General features: G+C 32.8%; 1 protein-coding gene across 1 annotated transcript; it reads left to right on the top strand.

The window, feature by feature from the left end:
* Positions 1–14964: 14964 nt before the first annotated feature.
* LOC110784497 (chalcone synthase 2) lies at positions 14965–16986 on the top strand. Its single transcript, XM_021988956.2, has 2 exons — positions 14965–15256; positions 15639–16986. The coding sequence occupies exons 1-2, from the start codon at positions 15079–15081 to the stop codon at positions 16634–16636; spliced, it is 1176 nt and encodes a 391-aa protein (XP_021844648.1). The 5' UTR covers positions 14965–15078; the 3' UTR covers positions 16637–16986.
* Positions 16987–20516: the final 3530 nt, after the last annotated feature.

Raw genomic sequence — 20516 nt, forward strand, 5'->3', positions numbered from 1 at the left:
AAAATTTTGATTATGCTTGTTCGTAGAACTTTTTATGATTCGATTTTAAGACTTTCTTCCGGTTCATAGTAGAATCACGATTTGATAACCTTGGAACCAAATCCAACTAGTAAATGGAGATCTTTTAAGACAATAGAAAGTTAGTGTTATAAAATGTAACACTTCAAACCCATAACATAATTATTAGCCAGTATCAAGTCCAAAACATTTTACTATCTATATACTTGTATATGTTGTCATATTAAAAAATATGTACTCCCTTCGTTCCAGATTAGTTGTTACACTTTCCTTTTTCGTTCGTTCTATATTAGTTATTACACTTTTAAATTAGGAATGACCCCATAATTACTATATTGTCTCTCTTTTCACAATTTTTTTTTGCCCCCATGCCCTCTCATTCAAAATACTTCACTAACTCCTATCACATCTACTTTTTCAATAAAATAATAATTGATAACCAAACAACCACTTATCACCTAAAATTTTGTACAAAGGTAAGTGTAATAACTAATGTAGAACAGAGGGAGTACTATAGATGAGACTAAGAGATACGACTGTACTTCGTACCACTTAACACAGTAACACTTACGTACTTTTACTTCTAGAATGAGTTTAACTAAACACATGCCAACCTATTCGAACGTTCAAGACAATTAGAAATATCATTTTCTGTAACAACCTTTATTATTATTGAAGTATATATTTTGGTATAACAAACACCAAGTGCACATGACGTTCAACATAATTTAAGACTTCAATTATACATAGCATAAAAAATTACGGAAATGAGATATCATAAAGTTTCTCCTCCTTCAATTTTGTTTGTTTGTCGTGGACTCCCCTCTCGATGACTCGATCAGTTTAGTTCCTTTTTTTTTCTTTTTTTTACAAGCAGGGTTTAGATCAGTTTAGCTTATTAAATCTAAAAGTGAGTTCTATTTATTTGATTGCCTATTTAAACTTAACTGTTATCAAAACTTATTTTAGTTATAAAAATTACTTGATCAATCCTTATTTTTCATAGACTTATCTTATACAAACTTATTTTTCCTGAAATAAGTGAAATAAGGTAAATAGAACAGACCAAAACGCTATTAAAAGGTCTTGCGCGCACAAGAGATAACTTTTACCCATTTTTTTGTAACTTTAATTTAGTTTTGATTAACTTTTATATTAGTAAAAAAAAAGTTGATGGATAAACATGTTAAAGGGTTAAATGATTTTATGCATTATTAGTGATTTTGAAGAAATAAGTTTTATTAAAATGAAAAAATTTATCACTAAAAAAAGATAACTTTTACATATATAACCTTAAGCATTTTGAATTAACTTTTACTCCGATGTACAATATTTATTGTACAACCCTTGTAAATATGAATTTGTGAAACCTTATATGATATGTGTTTCCATAAAATAATTACAATAAGCAAACGACTACATTGAAAAAGTAAATAAAAAATATAATTTAGATTTCTTAAACTTCTCCTGAATTGACTTATATAATAGTGATTCACTCTCTTTAATCCTTTCTAATTCAACTCGTTAAACCAAAAAAATGGTTTTAAAAATCTTCTTGTTCCAACTTCTTAAAAGAATTCCATTTTTCCTATTAATCGGATATAATTTTACATTTAGAGGGTATCTTCCAAATTAGCGGTGGATTACCGCCATATAACTAGAAAATTGTGTCAGGTGTTTGTTTCTAATTACTCTAGATTTTTTAGTTTTAGATTAAATTTTTTAATGACTAATTTCTTCTCTGCCTAGTGCCTAGCTATTGTGGCGAATTGGCTATTATTGCTAATTTTCTATCGTGTTAGGAAATCTATTACATCATACTTAAATATACACTAGTAATAATACTTCCTCCGTCTTTTAATACTCGCAACGTTTGGACTTTTGCCACTATTCATATAATCTACTTTGACTATTCGTAGTGTTTTTAATATAAGATAAAACATAGTCATGTGGGATCTTGTTAGATTCGTTTCAATGTGTATTTTCAAAATATCAACTTTTTATAATTTTTGCATAAAGAGAATTTAAGATATAAATGATCAAAGTTGTGCATTGGCATGCGTGAAACTAACAAACGTTGCGAGTATTAAAAGACGGAGGAAGTATATGTCATTTTCTGGTGCAATTTTTCCTCCAAAATATTTTTTACTTTTTATTTTTAAAAAAAATTATATTAATTTTTTTTAGGAAAATAAGATAAAAATGAAATAAAAAAACAATTTAAGTACCATAAATATAACTTCATAATATATTGTTGGAGGAAAGATGAATCAATATTTTTTTTTTTGTAATTTGATTTTATTTCTGTTAAATTATAACTTTTTAATTTGATAACAAATTTAAATAATATTGATGAATGAACTTCTAATGTTAGTCTACTGTTAATAATAATACATTGTGAGCACATATGTTAATTAAAATAATAATACTCCGTACATGGTAAGTAGACTAACATTAGAAGTCCATTTTCAAATTGTATTCAATTCAAACTCTCTGAAACTCAGTTATGATCGGGTCTCGTTTGAGTTATCTACTTCCGAAAATAGTTCTCGGCGTCACTCATCTTTTATGACAAAAAATTGTTTTGGTACGGTCATTCTTGTTTGGTTAACTTTGATAAATCGATCTACATACAAGTATACAAATATTATCCTTGACTTTGTATTGTAATATGAAAATTTAGTTCATTTAAATATTTATTTTAATCACTTTAAATTTGTACTTTTGTATATATCCTTTATATTTTCACGGTTACCCAATATCAAAAGTTTTCTTATTTAGTTACAATAAAAATAAAAATATTTTATTAATAATCGTATATTACACGGGTCCTAAGCTAGTAATTTGATAACGTTTACCTGATCCGTAATAAACTAATAACATACTACTCCCGACCCATACCCATACCACTAAATAACGGGTATGAGCAGAAATTTCAGGCTAAAAGTTTGGGCATGGGCGCATGGCCAAATTTTGCTATAGAAGGGGCTATGAAGATACTTTAGGAGTTTAGGCCCGCTTTACAATGCCTGGTCTGGCCCGCTTTACAATGTCTGTTCTGGCCCGCTTTTATCCCAAATAACGTGCTCACATGCCCAATTATAGCAGCCTACTCATCTACTGCGTAGAATCTTAGGTTAGTATTTTTTTTTCTTTTGGCGCGACCACTTTGACAAGTGATATACGAAGTGGATTTTCTACGGGGATAAAAATATCATTAATAATTAGTCATATAACATTTATAATGACAAAATAGATATATGTACTATAAATTTAGGTAAAATACATAACTTTTACAATCACAACAATTTCTATTGTGTATTATAAATACATCCCATATTCCACCACTTCAAGGTTGACGCAAGCGGTGATTTTGATATTTTCACAACTTTCCAATTAGCCATTCGTAACGTGTGAACCAATAGTTCGGACCGACACGTTGATGACAAACCCCAAACTTGTACATATAGATGACAAATGTTACTTTACTCAATACACAAATTTTTATTAAGGCTCCATTCTATTGGACTTATTTTGACTGAACTTATATTATCTGAACTTAACTGAACTTATCTGAATTTATCTGAACTTAATTGAACTTATTTTATCTGAAATAAACTTATTTTGTCTGAAATAAACTTATTTGTGTGTGAAAATATCTGAAAAAACTTATTTTTGTTGAACTTATATTATCTGAACTTAACTGAACTTATCTGAACTTAACTGAACTTATCTGAACTTAACTAAACTTATTTGAACTTAACTAAACTTATCTGAACTTATTTTGTCTGAAATAAGTCAAAATAAGTCGAATAGAACATAGCCTTAAGGTAGTGTCCATCGAAGTAAAAGTTAACTTAAAATGCTTAAAAGTTACCCGATATAATGTAAAAGACATCCATTTCTATTTTTTCTCATAATATATAAGTTAATCAAATATGTTAAAAGTTACTCCCTCCGTCTCTTTTTGTTCTTATGTTTTTCTTTTTGGGTATTTCAAAATGTTCTTTACATTTCCTTTTATATTATCACATAAATGACTTACTCCCTCCGTTTCTTTTTGTTTGTTACGTATTCCTTTTAGGGTGTTTCACAATGTTTGTTACGTGGAGAATCTTTCCTTTTATAAACTTATTATACTACTCCCTCCGTCTCTTTTTGTTTTTACGTTTGATATTTTTCACACGATTTAACGACTATTTAATGTGCATTGAGATTCCTCTACTTTTTTTATTTAAACAAGAAAAATTACGCTTATTTATAATGTTTTCACTTTTATCAAAAATCTGACATTGGGAAAATGAGAAATATTTAATGTCCAATGGATTTAATTGGTTAAAATAATATTTGGGCACAAATTTTGATAGAATATTAATGCATTATGTGACAATATAAAAGGAAATGTAAAGAACAAAAAGAGACGGAGGGAGTATCATTTTTTGTGCCATCTTTTAATTAATTGGTCCAATTTTTTCAACTCATTAAATATCTTTGCAATTTCCCAAGTATGTTAAGTTAGCAATCTTTGTGCTTTTTCATTATTGGTTCATTTTGATTAAAAAAAACAATTTTATTGGTTGTTGTAATGATTAGTGGATTAAGGTTTTACTTGGGTTTATATTTTTAACAAAAAAAGAAAAAGAATCTTTATTATACGTTAATAAACGTGCAAACGTCCAAACGTAACAAACAAAAAGAAACGGAGGAGTATTATTCTATCAAAATTTGTGTCCAATTATTATTTTAACCAATTAAATTAGGTCATTTAATCTTTCACACTTTTTCATTGGGATATTAAATTTTTCTCATTTCTCAATATCAGAATTTTGATAAAAGTGAAAATATTATAAATATACGTAATTTATTTTGTTTAAATAAAAAAATTGAGGAATCTCGATGCAAATTAATTAATCGTTAAAACGCATGAAAAATACCAAACGTAAAGAACAAAAAGAGACGGAGGGAGTACAAAATATACTCTAAATTTATTGTACACCTGGTGCTTACAAAATCTTTGGGGCGATGATAAAGGTCGCAAGTTGCGACAACATTTAGTTGTCGCAATCTTGCGTGTTGGAATTTAACTGGTACATATAGGCGCCACGTAGGTTTGCGTCATCAGAATATTTTTACTATCAGTGCAATATTTTTACTATGAAAATATGCAAATAAGGTAATCGATGTAAAGAAGGAAACAAATTAGAATATTAAGATTTTCGTACCTTTTTTTGAAATATGTATAATAGATTATACTCCCTCCGTTTCAAAATGTTTGTTACGTTTTGATTTTGGCACGTTTATTAACGTATAATTTTTTTTTTTTAATTTTAAATGTTCTAGATTCCATCATAAATCTGATTCCATCTTTCCAAATTCTGACATTTATTACTTTCTTTGAATATAGTGCAAATCTGCTTTCATCTTTCATTAAAAAAAAATACCTCAATCCACTAATCATTGAAACAACCAATAAGATTGTTTTATTATCAAAATGAACCAATAATTAAAAATCACATGGATTGCTAACTTGTCATAATTTGACTTTTGGTTGCATGAGATTTATTGAGTTGAAAAGTTGGACCAATTAGAAATAAAAGTTGGCTCAAAAAATAATAATAGTAACAAGTTTATAAATAGAAAGATTCTTTATGTAACAAACATTTTGAAACACTATTAAAGGAATACGTAACAAACATTTTGAAACACTATTAAAGAAATACGTAACAAACATTTTGAAACGGAGGGAGTATAAGTTAAATATTTTAGTTTTCAATTTAAATCATGACACATAAACATGACATGTCATCATTGTGACACGGCTTAAAGACCTTTATCATTTTCGAAATCTTTGTACTCAATGTTATTTCTTAAACTAGTTTAGGACCCGTGCCACGCACGGTAATCCAAAATAATGTAGAAGGTACACTTAAAAATAAAATTAGTAACACTTAATTTTTACATACCATTAAACATTTTAAAATATCTAAAGTGGAAGAAGTGGAAGAAATTATTTATTTATTAAATAGATCATTAAAAAGTAAATAGAGGATATTATTTTGAAATAAGTGAACATGAATTCACTACAAAAAAGTGTACCATTAACGACGGAAAATCCCGTCACTAAAGGCCAATAATCGTTGATTAATGACGGGATTTTCTGTCACGAACCCGTCATAAAGGGGGTCGTCGTTTGAGTATAACTTGACAATTTTGGTGCTCGGACAAGTAAGTAGTCAATTCATCAGCATAATGATTCCACAAAGGGCAACTAATAACACTTTTTCTGAAATTCCCCATGAACATATTAATAATACATTATTCAAAATCTTTATTAGAAAAATATTTATTTAACTTACTGAAGATCCTCTAATTGAATAGTGAGTTGCTTTGTTAAAGTTTCATTCCTCATATAATTCATCACTACGTATTACTCAAAGATACTCAATCACTCTGTTGCGTGAAAATACAATGTTATGTTAGCAAACTATCTATATACTATAAATCATATCTTATGTTTTGAAAAAAGGGATTTTATCATACCCACTAAACAGTTGTTATCTAGGTTGTTTGAGATAATTGTATCAAAAGGCACCAAATCAAAACCATACTTAGGAATAGTTGCCGCCGATAAGACATTAACACGGGTTAAAAACCCAAATTTTATTTTATATGGGTGACCAGTGGACTTGTATTCACCACGTACTACTCTTACCAACACCAAAGTTTGATGTATTATATAGTTTACTCTCATTGAGTAGAGGATGGAATGTTCTCAACAAAGATTTCTTGATTGTCGCTTGTATTTTATCACCCTAACATGAAATGAGAAATTGCATAACCATAATTAAATAATTAGTATAGTGAAGACGATAATAAAGTTGTCCATATAATTGAAATAAGATAAAAGTGATTACCTCCGTGCGCATCTAACAACACCATGTCAATAGAGTAAACATCAGCCGGATTTTTGAAGGACCACATTGTCCATAAACGAACAACTCTAACTTGTAGTGTCAAATTTTCCGTAGTAGGATTTATGTCCTTAACCATCACAATATTTTGTGCCATTATTGATTGTTGTGGTTGAAAGCTATAGTAATTTTAAGAATAATATGACCAGTGAACTCGTGGTTTTTTAATGGTACATCTTCATTATTTTTATACTGCATAGAATATTCTCAAATATTTTGTTTAATAATCTAAAAATGTCAAATGTTTTCTTATAGGTGTTGATTTGAAGAATGTAGCTGAAAGTGATATACGTGTCATATTTATAGGATTAATTTGCCAAAGATCTCCTTATATTTTTTATGTATATAATTTTTGTAATATATAATTTCCATAACGTGCATTGTATTTCCTTCCTACATATATCGTTTTTCCTTTTCCTGCTGAAATCTTGCTTAATATATTCTCCAAAGATTGCTGAAATCGCTGAAATTATGACCAAGTTTATGTAAGCTCGTAATTTCAGCGATTTTAGCAATCTAAATTGACCATTTTAAGGAAAGTACGACCTTGATTTAATATATTCTCCAAAGATTGCTATTATAGCTGAAATTATGACTAGAAATTAAAGTAAAATATTATCAAGTGTACTTATATTAAGGAATGTATTCCCCTCAAAAAAAAAAAAAAAAATATTAAGGAATGTATTTATGTAAGGTCATAATTTCAGCAATTTCAGCAATGTAAATTGACCATTTTAAGGAAAGTACGACCTTGTTTTAATATGTTCTCCAAAGATTGCTATTATTGCTTAATTTATAACCAGAAATCAAGGTCAAACATTATTAATTGTACTTATTTTTTATTCTATTATATATACGACTTTACTTTAATATATTCTCCTAACGGTAATTTAGAAAACCGTTTTATTTATATATATATGTTATGTCTTTAATATTCTCTAGAAAACTGTTTTATTTTTTTGGTAATATATTAGAAATTTAAGGAAAAAAAATAGTAATAGATTATTACTGAAATTATGACAAGAAACTAAGGTAAAATATTATTAAGTGTAGTTATTTTTCATTCTTTTATATATATGACTTTGTAAATTTATCAAACACAGTACACATTATACAATCAAACTATAATGATATATGTAGGAATAAAATATTATACTAAAAGTTTGAAAATTCCATTTATTTAGATAATGATATATGATAAATTTACCAAATCTTTTATTCCATTTACAATAATTTACCAAAGACTTATAGATTTGGTAAATTTATCGAGTATTTTATTATAGATTTGGTATATTTAATAATAATATATTTACTCAATATTTGATAATATATTTACTTATTTTTAATTCTTTTATATATACGACTTTCCTTTAATTTAAGATATTCTCCAAACGGTAATTAAGGAAACCGTTTTATTTTTGTATATACGTTATGTATTTAATATTCTCTAGGAAACCGTTATATTTTTTTAGTAATAGATTAGTAATTTAAGGGAAAAAGAAATAAATTTTTTTGGCGGGAAAAAATCACACCTGGAATTGACACGTGTCATTCCTGGTGTCTCTTTTAGTATATAGTAATAGATAAAAATTAAAGGTAATAATTGATACTTGTAAATGAATAATTAGCACTTCACGGCAACGCATAATTGAGAGTATTCTTATCCGTATCTGTCTTTATCGAAATCCTAGATTGCCATAACAAGGCGCATCTTAACTACCTAATCTGAATTTGTCCTTGTCCTTGTCCTTGTCGTAGTCATTGGTGTCTGAAACCATGAATTCTTCGATCTGTTGTATAGACATCGCACTATTGCTCTTTTGGGAGGGGCATCAAATCGTTGGGCATACCAAATTTGTCGGCAACCCTTTCAATAATCCTGCTCAAATTGGAGCATGATGCAACTTTAATTTGCAAATCTAAGATTTCTATTTTTTCTTTATAGTCTTAGGGAAATCTAGCTTAGTTGCTGATTTGGTGAGTTAAGACATTAAATTAGTGAAAGTGATGATCCCTAATTTAAATAACAATTAAATCTTTGAGTAGATTAGACCAACACATCGCTGAGAAGGGTATAATCTAAATATTTTTCCTATTTGGGTTTGTTGTAAAACCATACACTAATTTAAATGGACATATTATTTAAATAACGGACTTATGTGGCGTTTGGTTTGCTGATTTTTGGTATGAGATATGGGGTTGAAATGGGCAAAATCCGTATTTTGTATTTGGTTTAGAAAATGAAATTACGTACCTCAAATCCACAAGGTATAAGGTTTAGAAACCCAAGCACAAGGGGGTAGTATGACTCATACCAAACCTGTAGGTATCAAATAAAAGAAATGAACAAAGTACTTATTTACTTTCCCGTATAACGTACCAAACATACGGTATTATGAATCAAGTTCCAACCCCATACCTAATACTACCATGGTTTCATTCTTAATTTTAAACTCATATGCTACGCCAAGTAAGTGGCAGATCTTTGTTGTGGCCCACCCCGGCCGAAAAATTTTATAGTGTATTTTTAGTTACGGCCCCCACTAAAATTTGTGTATAATTGTATAATTACATAGTATATTATTGCTTAACATTTTTCTACCGGCCCCCCTCGTAAAACCGTTCAAGGTCCGCCAGCCAACCAAACACCCCCTTATATATTTGTCTAATTTCTACATACGGTGATACGGAATGGAGAGGATTAAACATGACCTGGCCTGAGCATATTTTGGGATGAGTTTGGGACTCTAGGCATCAATTCAAGGCTTGTTTTGGCATGGCAAAAGGTCACTACGACCACTTTTCAACCCCACGCATAGGTGTAAAGCAACTTTTGTTTACAATTCAAGGCTAAGGCCCGTCTTAGTCCATGATCACCTCTACGGAGTACGGACTAATACTTATTTCTAGTTATTATTTTTTCATTAGAGAAAATTTACGTACAAATGAAAAAAAGAAATAACAATTTGCTCCAAGAGATAAGAAATCTAATATTACAGGATATGGAGTACAATTTTCATAAATTATTTACTAAAAAAAAAAAAACACACACACAGAGAAACATAATCACAAATTTGTTTTGGTCTGGCACATGTTATGCCTGTTTTAAATTGATTCCCAGTAATTGAGAATAACTGAATCTTGTTGACAATTCTACTTTAATTATGAGCACGTAATTCCTAGATTAAAATAAAACATTCATCCGTTATTCACCCGATCCAACCGTTTCATCCGCGGATGACGGATGGGTGGATGCGGATTATGGGTTACGTGGGTGACGAATGGATACGGGTGGAGCGGATTGATAAACGGGTGGATGCGGGTGAAGCCCCACCCGATAAGAATCTGATCCATTTATATCCCCACTCAATAGGGCTCTTTTCTACCGGTGATACGTATATACTTCGTATGTTATAACTTGATATGCAGTATCATGGGTTTAATAATTAGTTCAATTCATGTGAAAACGGATATAATCTCTTTGATTTGATACTTACAACTATGGTATGAGTCTAACCAACCTCCCCTTAGTGTATTTAAACCCCATATTTTATAGGTTTGAATTATGACTTTATGATTTTGAAATTTAAAATTTTGTCAATCGGCATCTATTTTTGATGAAAAACCCATAAATTAATGTAAAATTAACAAATTTACTGTGATAGCTCCGATCCTGAAAGTTATTTGTTGAGTTCATATAATATCTCTGATTCACTGCGCGACGGGGGTTTCTTTCCAACCTTCCCTCACAAAGTTCTTTGCGTTCCCTTTTCTCTAAAATCTCAATTGGTGGCATGGGACTGTGGGAGTATCATCAGTGGCGGAACCAGCTAGAAATTATACATAGAGGTTTTAACATGTAATTTTTACAACATTGAAAAACAAAAATAAAATAAAAACTAAGTATAAAATTGAGGGAGCTAAGAATCGAATCTTGTACCTCCTTGCACCTCCAATTTTGAAGGAAAATAATCACTTGAGCCATACTAAACATGTGTTTTTATAGTGCATATTTAATATTTGAACATATTATGGGGGGCCATGGCCCCCGCCAACCCCCCTAATTCCGCCCCTGAGTATCACGGAATGAAGTCAATGAACTAATCAAGAACACAATCAAAGTTGGGACCACGTACCCGGTACCCTTTAGACCAAAGAAAAATCATGAATTAGAGTACTCTAAAGTCTAAACTCTAAAGTCTATGGAGTGCTTAATTTAGACGGATTTGGTGGTGCGTGGCATATCTAGGAGCTCCCTAAAATACAAAGAATGGTAAGCTATGAATATAAGTATATTATCCGAATATATGAACCCAAAAATTAACCAAGTACTCCGTAACTTTTGGAATCACTTTGTTGATATGTTTGATACATGTGTGATGTGTATGGTTCAAAACCGTAAAAGGCACTACTTGAAACCTCGACGAAATGGCATGCATCTAGAGGTGTCAAATCGGGTCATCGGTTCTGTTTCGTTTCGGGTTCATCGGTTCGGGTTGAAATCGGTTTATTTTGTTATCGGTTCGGTTCGGGTCGGGTTGAAAAATTAACGGTTCGGTTCGGGTTCGGGTTATGTGTTACGGGTTCATATCGGGTCGGGTTCATATCGGGTCGGGTTCATAACAGGTCGGGTTCGTATCGGGTCGGGTTCATATCGGGTCGGTTCATACCTGGTCGGGTCATAAACGGGTTAAGTCGGGTTCATATCGGTTCAGGTTCATATCGGGTCGGGTTCATAACGGGTCGGGTTCATATCAGGTCGGGTTCATACCGGGTCGGGTCAGATCGGGTCGGTTTGTAGTCGGGTCGGGTCAATTCAGTTCGGTTTGTTAACGGGTTTAGCCGGATTGTAATCGGGTCGGAATCATATCGGGTCGGGTTCATATCGGGTCGGGTTCATGTTTAGTCAGATCAATTCGGATACAAATTACAAACAATGTCGAGTTATTACTAAAATCACAACTAATGTTATTTCTTTTTTGACGAACAACTAATGTAGTAATGTTCACTATCCAATTAATTTCATAAACTTAATTAAGAAAAGTCTGTCAATGTCTTTTATTATGTCATGTAATATTTACCAATCAAATGATTCAAATGGAATCAAAATCATCTATGCCCTCCCCCACCATGCTAGAGTATTACGAAATATGTATTGATGAACTAAATACTAATAATGTAGTAATTAATAATCGATAATGATGAATTAATACGTAATGAATTTGTAAAGTTTGTAAATACAAGTTTGTCATATATTCATATTGGTTTAAACAACAACGAGACTAACATGTTTATTAACGAAACGAGGCAAACAAGTTCAATTGGTAATGAATTAAGTCGATTCAATTAAAATAGCATAGTTTTTCGATTAGTTCTTAGGTTACAAGCTTATAAGCTTATAAGGTATTGAATTAGATCAATTTAGTTTAATGATCCATTAGACGATTAGTCAGTTGAATACGAGTCAATAAAAGAGTGCACATTCAATTCTATAAGCCTATAACTATACAATAATATAGCTATATTGGAAATACATCTAATAAAGAACATGTTTAGTTACTTAGTCGGTTGATAAACAACAGTTCGAATACTCGGTTGAACAACGCACATTGAATTATATCTTTTGTTTATAAATGTTTAAGAAGTACAATTGCTTACGAATTATATCATTTGATATCTTAGCATTTCGGCTCTGTATGGTTTGACGGAAAATATTTCAATAAAAACTTATTTTTGAGGCGGGTTATGAACGGTTTGAATTAAACGGGGTGTAAACGGGTTACGGGTTGTAAACGGTTCGGGTTGTAAACGGTCCGGGTTGAAACAGTTCGGGTTGTAACCGGTTCGGGTTGAAACAGTTCGGGTTGTGAACGGGTTTTCCCCGGGTTGAAACGGTTCGGGTTGAAATAAATCGGGTCATTAACGGTTTTCGGGTCAATTCGGTTCGGGTAGAAACGGTTTCGGGTTGACGCATGCCGGTTTGTTATCGGGTATCGGGTCTTAATCGGTTTAATATTTTCGAGACGGTTCGGGTTCGGGTTGAATGTTATCGGTTCGGTTAGTTTTCGGGTTCCAACTAACGGATTATTAACGGTTCGGGTTCTTAACGAATCAGATTAACCCAGCGGGTTCAACGGTTCGGGTTGAGATTTGACAGCCCTACATGCATCTAATTTGCTACACTGCTCGTCGAGAATCTGTTTTGTTCAAACTTCTTTTTGACTTGGTTTAGTTTATTCTTCCCAAAGGGGTTAACTTGGTTTTTGTTTTACTTATCCAAAAAAAAATATCACAAGGGAGGAGAGGGAGTTAAGGAGGAAAAGTTGTTTCCCTTTCTTTCAAATAGAACTATTTTTCACCCTTCAGAGTGATGATGGAAAATTATTTTCTACCTCCTGCACAAGTAAACATCTGATAATGGGAAAATCATTTTTCAATAAAACATTTTACACCAAACGATACACTCTCGAATGTGTATTACAAGGATAAGATACTAATAAAAATATTGTGTTACTCCCTTCGTATAGAAATAATTGGTGCACTTTGACCGGCACAAATTTTAATAAAGATGAGTTGGTATTATTAAAATAAGAGGTAAATGATGTACATTGAAAATAAACAATTGTAATAAAAGATAGCGGGAAAAAAAGACACGGGGTTGTAAGAAGGATATAATAAAACAAAGAGGAAAATTTTCCTAAATAAAAAGTACATCAACTATTAAATACGGTCAATCAAGGAAAGTACAACAATCATTTTTATACGCAGGGAGTACCTTTTAGGGTAATTGTATTGACCATTAGCGTGAAAGCCTTGGAATGCTTACAAAGTTTCCATGTATGGTTGATCTAAACTTTGCGTTCTTGACGATGTTTAAAGAACAACAAACGATGCACAAAATTAATGACCCAATTCCAAAATATTGAATAACTACGTAGTATATATTTGACCCAATTTCAAATCGAATATCCAAATTTACTCACACATAATTTGACACTTATCTATGGAACTATATCATGACTTGGGATTTCGTTATATGATCATATTCGACGTTACTGGTGTTCAGGTTGTATGATCCTTGTCAAATTAGCTAATTTTTGGGATTTAGTACGTTTAGGTCAATCAATTCGGTTATTTGGAGGTACAATTCAAATTTGCAATGTTATTTCATTTTAATCGAGTCTTGAATCGGATAATTTGACATATACGGATCAATTTCACCACATATGAGGGTGGTGTAAGACTAACCCATGTACCATGTCAGAATGGATCATGTCATGGCGTCATGCTAATGGGTTGTCTGACTAATATTAAAATTGGTTAATTTTAAAAACAAGTGTGCCTATGTGCGGACACGACTCGTCGTGCTCGTTTCAAGTTTCTAAGGACTAAGGCCCATGGCCCTTTGGCGCTCCTAGTGCGACTTGTACATGCGCGTTTGTGCTATGTGTGACTCGGACAACCCTCATACCTTCCCGGCCTGATCCATGTCCACCTCTCCTCTTAATACACTAAGTTGTTTGACGCCAGACAACAATATAAATTACCACTTTATTTTGACTAGATCAAGATTATGGGAGCACAAACCCACACTGATGGATTTAAAGACCAAAGGCCGGACTAGTCAAACAAAATGGGAGATTATTTGAAGTAAATATCACTTTATAGAATTGTAGAATTATGGACTAAAACGATCCTAGTATAGAATTGTAGAATTATCAAATATCACTAGTCAATCTCATTATGGACTAAAACTGAATCCTAGTAGTTGGTAGCACTCAATTGTAGAATTTTTAATTAAAAAAACACCCTCGTTATTGAAAATACACCATAATCAACTTGATTATTCAACCTTCCAAAAAAAATGAAATTAAATTTTAGCCCACCTTTGTTATTATTCAAACAAATATATATTTAGCCACCCATTTATGAAAATATCTTGTAGAAAATGACCTTATATAAACTTACAATCCTTCCACCTTCACTTCAAACAAGCTCTCATCTTTCAACTCATTTGTAGTAAAAGAAGATTATTTGAGTGTCTTGTATTTTCTTAGAGCAAAACTCGAGTTCAATTAAAGAATTGATAATGGCATCCGTTCAAGAAATCCGTAACGCCCAACGAGCCCACGGACCAGCAACGATCCTAGCTATCGGAACCGCCAATCCCCAGAATGAAATGATCCAAGCGGAGTATCCTGATTTCTACTTCCGTGTTACCGATACTGAGCATATGACTGGTCTCAAGAAGAAGTTCGAGCGCATGTGTATGTCTACTCCTTATATTTCTCTTATACTTCCTTTATTTCTGGCTACTTCTAAAAATTAAAGAAAAAATTACCTGAAATTAATTATTTTAAAAAATAATAATCAAAACTAACTAAAACAAGGTAATTTTTCTTGGCAAGTGGGTCACGTGATCCATTGGCTAGTTGACATATTATGGTATCAAATGGGTCAGGTTGTATCAAGTTCAAAAATACTATACAGCTCGTTTTTTAAAATTCGATTATTAAATACCCAAATACAATCCGTGTTATATGAATTGAATCCATTGGACTGAATTACTTTGTTCTTTTGATAACTGATTTATGTTATTATATGATCAATTTCTACTTGGGTTATTTATCGTAAATATGATGGTTACAGGTGAAAAGTCAATGATTAAGAAGCGATACATGCACGTAACTGAAGAGCTATTGAAACAGAACCCTCACATGTGTGACTACAATGCTTCATCCTTAGACACCCGCCAAGACATCCTCGCAACGGAAGTCCCAAAACTCGGGAAAGAGGCGGCCATAAAGGCCATCAAAGAGTGGGGACAACCTCGGTCCAAAATCACCCACGTCATTTTCTGCACAACCTCAGGTGTAGACATGCCTGGTGCAGACTACCAGCTTACTAAACTCCTCGGCCTCCGACCCTCAGTAAAACGCTTCATGCTTTACCAGCAGGGTTGCTACGCCGGCGGTACAGTCCTCCGCCTCGCCAAGGACATCGCCGAGAACAACCGTGGTTCCCGTGTGTTGGTGGTTTGTTCTGAGATTACTGTCATTTGTTTCCGTGGGCCTACTGAGACACATTTGGACTCTATGATTGGACAAGCCCTGTTTGGTGATGGAGCCGGGTCTGTCATTGTCGGTGCGGACCCTATTGAGTCCGTTGAGCGACCCATTTTCCAGCTTGTTTCGGCTGCTCAGACCATACTCCCTGACTCTGAGGGTGCTATCGATGGACACTTGAGAGAAGTCGGGTTAGCCTTCCATTTGTTAAAAGATGTACCTGGTTTGATCTCGAAGAATATTGAAAAATCCCTCGTTGAGGCTTTTAAACCGATTGGGATTGATGATTGGAACTCCCTTTTCTGGGTGGCTCACCCTGGTGGTCCAGCAATCTTAGACCAAGTTGAGGCTAAACTCGAGCTCAATCAGGATAAATTGGGTATAACTAGGCATGTTCTAAGTGAGTTTGGTAACATGTCTAGTGCTTGTGTTTTGTTTATATTGGATGAAATGAGGAAGAGGTCGTTGAAAGAAGGTAAGACCACTACCGGATACGGGCTAGATTGGGGTGTCTTGTTCGGGTTTGGACCCGGTCTTACAGTGGAAACTGTTGTGCTTCACAGTGTTCCTCTCACGGATTAATTAACCAGCGCGTGGGGTTCATGTTCATGTCCATGTTCATGTTCATGTTCAAGTACGAGCGTCTGATCGGAGTAATGAAGTCATTTTCACACTTTTTCTTTGAATTATTTTGGGTGTTTTGGCCCTTAATTGTACAACCAACAATGAATAATCGCGACATTTCGCTAGCGTTTTGTATAAAGTAATCAAGTACTATATATTGTACCAATATGATGTGTTTGCTGCGTTTTATGATAACGTATTAATGTATTATGAGCTTACGAATCCAATTTTCCCTCAAAAAAAAAAAAAAGCTTACGAATCCAATTTAATTACAATAATGTATAAGAAAATTGTCTGAGCTGGTTCTAGATTGGTGTCTTCTTATTTTTAATTGATGCAATGATATAGACGAGATTCGATAACACGATATTATTTTTAATTTGAATTTTCAAACGATTTTAGAAGTCATTAGACTTTATCAAATCTAGAATAGTCAGAAACTATCTTGGACTCAACTCTAGTCAGTTTTCGTCCAAATATATTTTTATTAGTCAATCCTATCTTTAGTCCAATAACATTGGAAGATGCTACATTTTCAAGAAAGGAAAGGCTAGACATAGGGACCGGGGGCCATTCCATATTTCCATACTAGATACCTAATCTTTGACTTCCCTTAATTATAATTAACGTCATCTTAGAAATTCGTCTACCAAATTGAAGCTTTTCTTTAGCAAAAACATCTAAAGCTCTATTCGGATCAAGTTGTCACCTTCTTGTTCAAGAGATTTAAAATAAACTAGTACGAAGTACTTGGAATTTTATTCAATAATTAAGTAGAAAATAGTACGTAACTCACCGAGTTATTATGAGAATCAACTCTAAAAGACCGGAAACCAATTTTGTCCATTGAGACTTGAGAGTATGACTAATACGAAGTATCAAGTATGAAGTATACGTTAAAGTTGACTTACTTTTATTATGATTAGTAATACCAAATTGAAGCCTTTCTTTAGGTAAAAATTTTATCTCTTTGAATCAAGTTGTCACCTTTTTTACTCAAGGGACTTAAAAGTATTCTACGTGTAATTTATCATTTACTAATTAGAAACGGTAATTTACTTTACAAAAATACACAAAACGATAAGTCGATAATGAGAAACAACACTAAAATAAGAAATCAGGGCCGACTTTAACCTTTAAAAGTAAAAGAAGAAAACACACATTAACAAAGTAAATCATATTAATTTAATGGAAGACTTTTCAATGGCTACCAAAAATTGGTAGTCATTATAATTGTTTGGGTCTGAACCTTTAAATTAATAAGACTAATCTTGGTCGTTTATTTGTTTGACTATTAAAATAAAATCGAAATAAATTTCAGTTATTCCCAAACATCATATAAATAAAGCTTGATAACAAATGCATGATGATTTAATGGAAGAAAATTCTCTTACTGCGAATTTCCAAGTCCCAAATTTCATTTGATGAGCCTTTCATCCTAAAGGCCATGAATTTTTTTTATCTACAATTTAATGTTTATTCATGTTATTATCAATATATGAAAATAAATAAATAAGTGAACTCCATAATTGATTGACACAGTTCCCGGAGTAAAATATATTTGCAGCAATATATAGAAATACTCCTTAATTATATCTGTAATCGTAAGACCGTAACATCCGTGAATGTCTTGTGAGAATTGCGGGCATTAATGTCCTGGTGGAATTGCAGAAATGAGAAGTATATCTGTACATAGTAAGGGAAAGGAAAACCAGGTTTATGAAGCCGTTACTGTTGGATTACAGAATGATCAACACACACAAGTGCAGCCTCACCATACACAAGCTAGTCTTGCCCACACAGGATTACAGCTCTTGTAACTGAATTACTGACATCAGCTTGGTTGTTAGAAATGCTGCAATATGATTGGTTGATGTACTGCTGCACTGTGATTGGTTGTTAGGATTCTGCTGCCTTCTGATTGGCTATGACAGCAAGGCATTGTTGTCTTATATAAGTAGATTATTCCTTTCTAAGTTTAATCAATAATTCTGTTGTAATGAGCGTACACTCTAAGCAATACTCTCAATAATATTCTCTCTATCTTAGCAAGCTTTGTTTATGGCTGCTAAGAACTAAATCTCTGCAATCTTCTCTTCTGCTGTGCTTCTGCTGTTTTTAACATGGTATCAGAGCAGTGATACAAAGCTGCATTTCGAGTTCTTATTTCTACAATCAGTCCTGTTGATTCTGGTATGATTTGTTTCTGCAAATTCTTTGATTCGAAGCTGTGATAATCAATTTTTCTGCAATTTACTGAAAATTCTGGAAATCTGTTTAGTTAGATTCCTAAATCTAGTGTTGGTTCTGTGATATATTGTCAGTAATAGTCATTCTCAGTTGATATTCCTGTATTCTTTTCATCAATCTCAGTATCTGAACCTGTTTTTTAGACTCTCTTTCAATTGAAAATGGGAGATCACAGTAATTCTACACCTAATCAGGATATTACTAGTCCTTTCTACCTTCATCCTACTGATAACACAGCTAATCAATTGGTTTCTATCAAGTTTAAAGGAGATGGATATGGTGACTGGAAAAGAAGCATGATGATATCCATCTCTTCTAAGAACAAATTAGGTTTCATTAATGGAACTTTGACAAAACCTGATGTTGATCATCCAACATACCATGCATGGATGAGATGTAATGATATGATGATTTCATGGCTGCTATTCAACCTAGATTCTACTATTGCAAAGAGTGTCTTATATTTTCAAACAGCTAGAGAGATTTGGTTGGACTTGGAAGATAGGTTTGGCTTTATTTCAGGACCTCAGTTGTTTTCTCTGGAGCAACAAGTGTCAGAAATGAAACAAGGTGGACAGAATATCTCAGAGTTCTTTACTGAGATAAAATCTCTGTGGGATAAGATCAGTGCTGCAAATCCTTTGCCTACATGTACTTGTAATCTTTGTACATGCAATCTGACACAAAAGATCTTCAAGATGCAACAAGATCAGAGACTTATGCAATTCTTGATGAAACTTGGAGAACATCTAGCTATTGTTAGGGGTAATCTGCTGATGCAGCAACCTCTACCTACAATCTCACATGCATACAGAATGCTAGCACAAGAAGAGAGGCAAAGGGAGATAAGTACTCCAGTGCCATCTCATGATTCTCATGCATTTGCTGTTGATAGAAGGAGATACAATGATTATCACAGAGGTGGATACAGAGGTCAACAATCTTCTAATACAGGAAGAAGTGCTTATGGAAATTTTGGAGGAAATAAGTCTGCAAATTTCAGAAGGCCAGTGGCAAGCTATTTCTGTGATCATTGTAAAGTCAATGGACACAGTACAGAAAGATGTTTCAAACTACATGGGTTTCCACCTGGTTTTACAGGATTCAAAACTGATAAAAGAGCAGCTGCAGCAGCATATTCAGATGAAGGGTATGGAGATGATATGACAGAGTATCAACAACAATTTTACACTCCAGAAAAGAAACCACAACAAAGCCAACCTGGATTTCTGACTGCTGAACAATGTACTCAGTTGTTGAACCTGCTAAATAAGCAACAACAACAGCCAGACAAGGTGACACCAGATACTGAGTTTGAAGAAGGAGATACATCAGGCCATGCATTCATGGCAGGTAATAATACTTATTGTTTTCTTACTTGTTCTAATTCCAGCTGGCTATTGGACAGTGGTGCATCAGATCATATGTGCTCAAACCTAAGTATGTTTGATCAATATGAATCTGTTAATGAAAATGATGAGTATATCACTATACCTGATGGAAGAAAGGTGTCAGTATATCACAAAGGAACTATGACAATAGACAAGAACATACAACTGAAGGGTGTTCTACATGTTCCAGATTTTCA

Source organism: Spinacia oleracea, chromosome 1 (genome assembly GCF_020520425.1).
Source record: "Spinacia oleracea cultivar Varoflay chromosome 1, BTI_SOV_V1, whole genome shotgun sequence".
In the NCBI taxonomy this organism is placed as follows: domain Eukaryota; kingdom Viridiplantae; phylum Streptophyta; class Magnoliopsida; order Caryophyllales; family Amaranthaceae; genus Spinacia; species Spinacia oleracea.